The following is a 10,268-nucleotide window of genomic DNA, read 5'->3' as shown; positions in this document are numbered from 1 at the left end:
TTCTGAAGTCAACTTGAACAGCTTCATTTTTCGCAAGCGTTGCTTCAAGATGAAAATCTTCTATTTAAATGGAGAAGGAAATTTTTTAAAGCAAAAAGATCAGATAAAACTTCAAACGTTTGAAGAAAATAAGAAAAGATCAACCAATCAGATTGTTAATTGTTGGTTCAAGTGGATGTGGAAAAACAACTTTATTATTGAATTTTATCTACAATAGGTTGATTCCTTATTCCCAATTTGTATTGTTTTTAGTAAATCTTTAGAACAAGACGCTTATAAAAAATTGCAAGAGAGATTTGAAAATATTGAGAAAAACTTAAGCAAAAAGGTATTCACATTTTTATAATGCCTCTGAGGACATAGTTCCATTAAGCGAGTGTAAAACCCAATTCGTTAATCGTTTTTGATGATTGTATTTTTGGAAATCAGGACGTTATTAAGGAATATTTCGTTATGGTCTCGTCACAAAAACATAATCTTGTATCTATCTTTCCCAATGCTTTTCAAAGGTTGATAAACAAGTTATACAGAATAATCTGAATATGTTGTGTATTTTTAAGCAAGATGATCACTATTCGAGAAAGATTTATAACAATTATGTGGGATCTGATATGAGTTTTAACCAATTTAATGAGCTGTGTGATAAAATTTGGAAGGAAGACTACGGATTTTTAACTATTAATCTAACTTTGAAGCCATAAAGTGGTAAATATTTGAATAAATTTTCTAATATAAATGCTGCTCAGTGGTCTGACAAATCTACTTGATAAAATATTTGTTACAATTATTTTTACATTATCTTTACTTTTTATTTACATATATGAAAACAACTGAAAAACGGTAAATCTGTTCACGTTTTACGTTCCACGTTCACGTTCCACGTTCACGTTTTTTACGTTCCACGTTCACGTTTTTACGTTCCAAGTTTTCGTGTTCCACGTTTCAAAATTTTCCTAAATAAATGGTGAACGTAACTTCTGAAGAAGCGAAAAAACTTGATCAAATCGAAAAGAAATTAATCAAAGAATTTAAAGAACAGATTCGAATTGATGAAGAAGAACAAGAACTTATTCAAAAAATTAAATCAACCTGTAACTTCCTGCAAATAAAAAATGTTGAGGGCAAAAATTGAAAAATGTTTTAAGCGATAATCAAAATTTAATGAATTTGGTTCCAGTTGTTACGACAATTTGCCGATATTTCGATTCCAGAATCTGAGTTTGAATTTGCCAAAATTTACCATCTTTCAACACCAATTTAGACCTCGAATCATTGAAGACTCTACCATAGTTGAACCAATAAGTCCTGGAACAACGGATATAATAATTGGTGAAATTGGTAAAAAATTTCTTCCTAGAGCAAAGGATGATAAAATTTGGGGTTTGTTATTGGGACAGAAAAAAGAAAAGTTTTAATGATTGGAAATTTGCCCGTGAATTTTGAGCATAATGATATCATTATTAATGAAAAAACATATAAAGGAACTCAAGGTTTATGGAGATTATTAACAGGCACTGACGTTCCAAAAGACGGTTTATATTCTGAAGAAGACTTGAAAAAGTATACTGAAATTTTATGGAAATCTGATTCAATTTACAAAAATAATGATCCATCTCAACTAAGAAACCAAAGTCAAGTAAAGGTAAAAAATATCTCAATTTGATTAAACCAATTTTGGGAAAAACGAATCGAAGGATCTGGTATTAGAAAATACAGTGATAATAAGATTGAGTACAGATATATCAACCGATTTTGACAAAACTCGATGGAATTATTAATTATATTTATGCTCAAGAGAAGGCTGGAAATAACAATTTTTTGAATGAAAAAGAAAAGCAATTAAAGATTTTATTTCGAACAAACTTGACGAAATGATTGAAAAACCTGATGGAATTTAAATATTTAAAGCGAGTTTTGGCCAGCAATATGTTCATCTATGATTGAAGGTAGCGGACTTTTGGAATGATTTTATCAACAATTTACCTTTTGAATTACACGTACCAACTTATCAGTATCTGGGGCCTGGCACAAAACTCGGAAAAAAAGACTAAAAAGAGGAGATCCTGGTATAAATAAATTAGACCAAGCTGCTATGGGAACACGATATTTTTTTATGCAAAACATAGAGACACAAATTCCAGACATATTGCGGATAAAACTTTGCAAGATAAGGCAATGGATCGATTTTTTATCAAAAGATGCTAGTTTAGGTGAAAGATTTGTTGGCACTTCCAACAGTTGGAGCAATGTTTTATTTTGAAGAGAAAACTAGGAATGGGAATTGAAGAGAACTTGAAATTTTAAACTATATAAATGGAGGTGAACGTAAATTTCAGTAAAAATCAGAAAAGAAAAAATAAAATCCGCTTTTAAGAAAAAAATACCCGTTAGTATTCAATTTAAAATAGATCAACTAAAAAATGGCGAAGATAAGATATTTTTTAACAATAATAGACAATACAATAAACTCGAAAAACATAAGAAAAACAATAAAGGGAACCAGAATAGAATTTTCTTATAATCAGTTTGAAAGAACTTAAAAATGGTGGACTTTTGAAAGATTTATTAGATTTTGGAGAAAATATTCCAGTTGTTAAAAATGTTGTTCCTTATGTTCGTAAAGCTGCTCCAATCGTTAAAAAAGATGTGATTCCTATTGTTCGAAACATTTTAAATTGGTTTAGATAAAGAGTTGGAAGATTGTTACAGGATCTGGATTAGATGAAAAAAAACTTTGAATTACGTGAAATCAAACATTAAAAAAAATTTGAAATCAAACCATTAACATTCGGGGAATTGGAAATAATCTGCAAAAATATTAAACATTTTAGAGGAATTTTTCATGAGAGAATACATTACCCGAAAAAGTTAAGAAATTCGAATGTGGAATTGTGAAATTTAGACTCGATTATGGGAAAAAGTGGAACGCATTGGATTTGTTATTATAAAAATGATAAGAATGCAATGTTATTTTGATTCGTATGGAAGAATTGAGGACAAACCACCTATAGAATTGATTAAATATTTGAAAAAATCAAGCGTCTACTACAATGACTCTCAGATTCAAGACTATAAAGATCCCCCAATTTGTGGTCATTTATGTGTTTTTTGTTTTGAATGAACTGAGTACTGGTAAAGATTTTAAAAGAAGTTGTTAACAAATTATTACTTAATAAATATGGATTCACAAAATATTTTTGACGCGTATTTGGAACACAAATTATTCAAAATGTAGATAATAGTTTGAATTTTGATAGTTTGAGGAATGAGTTTGATAACAAATTAGAAAGTTTATTAACAAAACCTTCCAGATTTAGATATGTTTTTGCTGTCGAGATTGAAGATTTTAAAGCAGAATATGATAACAAACTTGCAAATTCTACTTCATGAGTTTAAGTGAAGTTGCTGATAAAATAAAAACATTGAAAAAAGAAGTTGATGATGGTGTAAAAAAATTATTTACCAAATTAATGTCTCACATCGAAAAAGCTGATAAAATTACTGAAGCGATCAAAGTTTGAAAAGAATTATGTTAGTTTGGCTAATAAAAAAAGAATTGTCGGTGTTCGTGTACACACCCCCACACCACCACCCCCCCACCCCCCCCACCACCACACACCCCCACACCACCCCCCCCACCCCCCAAAACCCCCACCACAAACACCACCCCCAACCCCCCCACCCACACACCACCACCCCCCCACACCCCCACCCCACCCCCCCCCCCCCCCCCCCACCCCCCACACCCCACCCACCCCCCCACCACACACCCACACCACACACAACACACAACACCCCCACCCCCCCCCCCCACCCCCAACCCACCCACCACCCACCCCAACCCCAACCCCCCCCACCACCACCACCCCCACACCCCCCCCCCCCCCACCCCCCCCCCCCCAAAAACCACCCCACCAACCAACCAACCCCCACACCCCCCCCCCCCCCCCAAACCCCCAACACACCACCCACCACCCCACCCCCCCCCCCCACCCAACACCCAAACCCAAACCCACACACACCCCCCAACCCCCCCCCCCCACCCCCCCCCCCCCCAAAACCAAAAACCACACCCCCCCCCCAACCCCCCACCCCCACCCCCCCCCCACCCCCACCCCCCCCCCCCCCACACCACACACCACCCCCCCCCACCCCCCCCCCAACCCCACCCCCCCACCACACACCACCACCCCCCCCCCCCCCCCCACCCCCACCACCCCCACCCCCCCCACACCCCACCCCCAACACCCCCACCCCCACCACCAACCCCCCCCCCACCAAACCCCCACACAACCCCCCACCCCACAAACACCCCCAAAACCACCCCAACACCACCCCCCCCCACCCCCCCCCCCCCCCCCCCCCCCACCCCCCAACACCACCCCCCCCCACCCCCCACCCCACACCCCCCCCCCCCCCCCAAAACCACCCCACCACACCCACCCAAAAAACCCCCCCCCCCCCCACCCCCCCCCACAACCCCCCACCCCCAACCCCACCCAACACCCCCCCCAACCCCCCCCACCCCCCCAAACCCCCCCCCCCCCACAACCCACCCCCAACCACCCACCACACCCCCACCCCCCCCCCACCCCCCACCACCAACCAAACCCCCCCCCACACACCACACCCAAACCCCCCACCCCCCCAACCCCCCACCCCCCCCACACACCCCCCCCCCACCCCACCCCCCCACCCCCCCAACCCAAAACACCACCCCCACCCCCCAAACCAACCCCCCACCCCACCCCCACACCCCAAAACCCCCCACACCCCCACACAAACCACCACACACCCACCCCACACAACACCCCAAACCACCAACCCCCCCCCACACCCCCCCAACAACACACCACCCCACCCCAACCCAACCACCCACCCACCCCCCCCCCCACCCCCCCCCCCACCAACCAACCCCCCCCCCCCAACCCCAACCCCCCACCACCACCCCCACCCACACACCCCACCCCCCCACCAACCCCCAACCCCCCCAACCAACCAACCCCCCCCCACCCCCCCCCCCCAACCCAACCACCCAACACCACCCCCCCCCCAACCCCCCCACACCCCCCCCCCAACCCCCCCCACCCCCACCAACAAACCCCCACACACCCCACCACCCCCACCACCCCACCCCCCCCCCCCCCCCCCCCAACCCACCCCCCCCCCCCACCCAACCCACCCACCCCCCACCCCACCCCCCACACCCACCCCCCCCACACCCCACACCCCCACCCCCCCCAACCCCCCCCCAAACCCCCCACCCACACCACAACACAAACCCCAACCCCACCCCCCCACAAAACCCCACACCCCCACACCCCACACCCCCCACCAACCCCACACCCCCCCCCACCCCCCCCCCCCCCCCACACCAACCCCCACACCCCCAACCCCACAACCCCCCCCCCCCCCCCACCACCCCACCACCCCCCCCCCCCCCCCCCAACACCACCCCCCCCCCCCCCCAAACACCCCCCCCCCCAAACCCCCACCCCCACCCCCCCCCCCACCCCCCAAAACCCCACCCACCCACACCCCACCCACAACACCCCCCACCCCCACCCCACCACCAACCCCCCCCCCCCCACACCCCCACCCAACCCCCACCCCACCCCCCCCCCCCCCCCCCACCCCCACCCCACCCCCCCAAACACCCACCACCCCCCACACCCCACCCCCCCACCCCCCCCCCCCCCCCCCCCCCAACCCACCCACCCCCCACCCCCCCCACCCCCCAACCCAACCAACCCCCCCCCACCCCCCCCACCCCACCCCCACCCCCACCCCCCCCCAAAACACCACACCACCACCCCCCCACCCCACACCCCCCCCACCCCCCAAACCCCCCCCAAACCCCCACCACCAAACCCCCCCCCCCACCCCAACAACCACCCCACCCCCCCCCCACCCCCACCCCCCCCCCCACCCCCAAACCCCCCCCCCCCCCCCACCCCACCCCCACACCCCCACCACCCCACCCACCCAACCCCCCCACAAACACCCAACCACCACCAAACCCCAAAACCACACCCCCCCCCCCCCAAACCCACCAACACCCCAAAAACACACCCACACAACACCACAAACCCAACACCCCCAACAACCACCCCCCCCACCCCACAACCCCCCCACAAACCAACACAACACACACCACAAACACCAAACCACCCCCACACCACCCCCCCCAACACCCCCCAAACCCCCCCACCACCCCCCACCCCCCACACCCACCCCCCCCCCCCCCCACACCAACCCACCAACACCACAACCCCCCCCCCCCCCACCAACCCCCCCAACCCAACCCACACACCACACCCCCCACCCCCCCCCCACCCATCCCCCCCCCCCCCCAACCAACCCCCAACCCCCCCACCCCCACCAACCAACCCCCCCCCCCAACCCCACCCCCCAAACAACCACCACCCACCCCCCACCCCCCCCCCCCACCCACCCCCCACCACAACACACAACACACCCCCCCACCCCCCAAACCCCCAACCCATCCAACCACCAACACCCTACCCCCAAACCCCCAAATAACAATAACCACCCCACCCCCCCCCCAACCCAAACCCCACACCACCCCCCCCCCCCCCACCCCCCCCCCCCCCCCCCCCCCACCAACCCCACCCCACCACCCCACTCCCCACAACCCCCACACAACCACCCACCACCCACCCACCACCACACACCACACAACAACCACCCACCCCCCCCACACCACCCCCAACCCCCCCCACCCCACAACCACACCCAACCCCCCCCCCAACCACCACACCAACACCCCACACAAAACCACAAACACACCCACCCCCCACACCCCCCCCAACCAACACCCAACATCACCACACCCAACCAAACCCAAACACCCACCCCACCCCAACCCACCACCCCCACCCAAACACACACCCCCCCCAACCCCACACACCCACCCAACAACAACCACCACCCCCCCCCACCCCCCCCCCAACCCTACCCCCCCCAACAACCCCCACACACTCCCACCCCATCAAACACACACAATCCACCACCCCACCCATACACAAAACCCCCACAACAACAACAAACACAAACCCAAACAACCCCCCCCCAACACAAACCCCCCCACACTAACACACCCCCCATAAACCCACAAAACACATCCCCCAAACCCAAACCAACCACCACCCCTCCCCCCCCACACCACCCCCCCACCCCCACCCCCAACCCCCAACCCCACAAACCCCAAACCCACATAACATAAAACCCACCAAACCAACCCAACCAACAAAACACCCCCCAATAAACCAAAAACACAAAAATACAAACCACCACCCCACAACACACACCCCCCCCATCAAACAAAACACCACCCCCCCCCCCCCCCACCCACAAACCCCCCAACCACAAACACAACCACCACCCAAACCCAAACACCAAACCCCACCCACCCCCCCCCCACCCCCCCCAATAAACCAACCCACCACCACACAACACACACACACCCCCACCCCCCCCCACAACCCCCCCAAAACCCACCCCAACACACACCCCCAAACCACAAACCCCCCCACACCCCACCCACTCCAAATCTCAACCCACCCAACACCCCACAATTCCACAATACACCCAATTCCCACACACACACAACTAATCCAACAACCACAAACCACAATAAAACAACCACACCACGCCAAATCTAAAAACACAACATCCACCCACACCCACAAGACCACCCCCCTCACTACCCACACCCCACTACATCCTATTAATATTACCCATCCTATAACCCCAACCCCATAACACAACACCCCACCCACACCACCCCCCCAAACCCACAAACCAACACCACACAAACACACCACACCCCCAAATCCACCAACCCACACACCTTCCAACACTACCACCCCCACCCCCACTATAACTACCACCACAAAACCAACACCCAACCCACCAACACACACATTTCCATCCCCAACCCAACATCAAAACACAAACACACCATAACCCCACACCCCCCCCAACCCACTAACTACCAAAAAAACCCCACATATCCTCATCTAATCCTCCAATCCCCCACCCACCCATTCACATATTACCACCTACCCCAAAACAAACCAATATCTCCCCCATAACCCTCACCCACCCCACATCCCCTATCCACCCCACCCCAAACACCCACCACCCCCCAACCCACCACACACCCACCACCAAACCCACACAACCCACACATTAACCCCCAAACCCACCCACACCCTAAATTTAAACTCCACCCCCCCCCACACAAACCCCAACACCCACCCACAAACCCCCAAACCCCCTCCCCATATCAATAAACACTTACCCAAACTCATAACAACAAATACACTATACCCAACCACACCCACCCCTAACCCTTACCAATCTAAAACCAATCACAAAAATAAACCCCCCCCAAAAAAATTACCATCACACCAACCCACCCTCCCACATCCCCACCCACCTCACACCACCAACATCATACATACACCAATCCTCATCAATCCCCCACACCTCCACCTTAACAATACAACAATACTACCCCCACCAACACCCCATATCATAACCACACCAACCCCACCCCACATCAAATAAATATAAACCAAAAACCACCACCACACCCACACACACCACCACCACCACCAAACCAAAAATACAATACTCTACAACACACTCACCACCCCCCAACCCCCCCCACCCACCACAATAACCCATTAACACAATCCCCCCCCCCCTATTATACCCATCCCAACCCTTACCCATACTACCTCCTCACCTCCCTCCCCACATATCCTATCCCCTCCTTCAAATACCAAAAATACAAAACTAATATACTACACCCACAACATCCTAATCATAAACTTTACCCATATCTACCCCCCCCCCCCCCCAAAACCCACACCCAACACAAATTACATACACCCCAAAAACACCACCCCACACCCTAAACCCCCCACACCTATTTACCTTCCCTAACCAAAAATACTTCTCCAAACAAACCCCCCAAAACCCCTCCCCCTTAAACCCTATAAACCCCCTACATCCCCATCACACCCATAACTCTACAACACCTACATCCCCAAAATCCCCCATAACTACACACATACCAATACTCACCCCTCCACCCAACCAACCCCCCCCCACTCACCACAAAAAACACCCCCCCCCCCCCCCCCCAAACCTCCAAAAAATCCCAACAACAAAATCCTCCCTTCAACCCTCCACAACCCCCCACAATCCCTTTAACTAACTAATCTCCACATCCACACACCAAAACCATACAATCCCCCCACAAAAAAAAAAACAACAAAACACTACACACCAATCATCACCTTCCTCACTCCTAAAAGGGATCGTATGAAAAACTATCTCGAAATCATGCATTGCTACTTGTTCATACATGAAACACTGATCACAAAGTGATGACGTTGGAGGCAATACGAGATGTAGGACTATGAGAACAAAGATCAGAACAGCGACATGAACAACGCCGAACAAAGTTTGGCTGAACAAAGACACCATCCTGTGGTTGGGCCCCACACTTCCGTTCAATGGCGCTTTTATCTGTTCTGATACCCATTGTGAACATCTTGGAGCATTAGGAGGTACATGGGCCAACTTGCTCACCACAATCCGCTAATGGCCCATTGACGTTGTAACTTCGTAGAGAGAATATACATAAGTAGCAACTTACAAAGCCGAATCTTTTACACTAGATCCTGTAAATATTGTTTTTTTCACTTTAATTGGCTTAGTGACATCTATACCCTCTATAAATTAATTTCATCAAAGTGGACTAATTATTTGTTTATTATTTACATTGTTAAGGATTAAATCTCGATTTTACAATATTATTTAACTATCTGGGAAATAAGTTATTCATTATTTCCTTTTCAATTTCAACAACGAAAAACATAATGAAACTTAGGCTGCCAGGTTTCAGTCGGAATACAAAAAAATCACCACGTTTATAAACTAATTTTTCGTACAACATATAGGACAAAAGTAACTGGAATAAAGAGAAGACAACACTATTCAAAACATAACAGGACAATGGGTAAAATACTGCTCAGACAAAATCTCCAAGAAAAAATAAAGTTAGGTTTCAGAATGTGACATAGATGAAAATCAAATGAAAGATGTCAAAAACTGGCCTATTTGTATTACTTGCAACAAAGTAAGGAAGGATACTACGAAACCAAATATTAAAACTGTATTCTAGCTTTGTCAAAAATTGGCAACTTGTCTGTGTATTCGCCTGATGTCTA

The 10,268-nt window shown here is 49.6% G+C and overlaps 1 protein-coding gene across 1 annotated transcript; it reads left to right on the top strand.

Annotated features, from left to right (window-relative positions):
- Positions 1–3,817: 3,817 nt before the first annotated feature.
- Positions 3,818–6,455, top strand: LOC124358369 (basic proline-rich protein-like; the record flags this gene model as incomplete). The annotated part of the gene is given in 7 exon segments (XM_046810670.1): positions 3,818–4,234; positions 4,236–4,702; positions 5,003–5,253; positions 5,346–5,517; positions 5,552–5,793; positions 5,846–5,965; positions 6,316–6,455. Coding segments are annotated over 7 exon segments (1,809 nt in total), but the record flags the coding sequence as incomplete, so codon positions are not given.
- Between the last annotated feature and the right edge of the window lie 3,813 nt (positions 6,456–10,268).

Source organism: Homalodisca vitripennis, chromosome 3 (assembly GCF_021130785.1).
Source record: "Homalodisca vitripennis isolate AUS2020 chromosome 3, UT_GWSS_2.1, whole genome shotgun sequence".
Taxonomy (NCBI): domain Eukaryota; kingdom Metazoa; phylum Arthropoda; class Insecta; order Hemiptera; family Cicadellidae; genus Homalodisca; species Homalodisca vitripennis.
The sequence above is the reverse complement of the archived record's forward strand: the minus strand, read 5'-3'. Positions and strand labels throughout refer to the sequence as shown.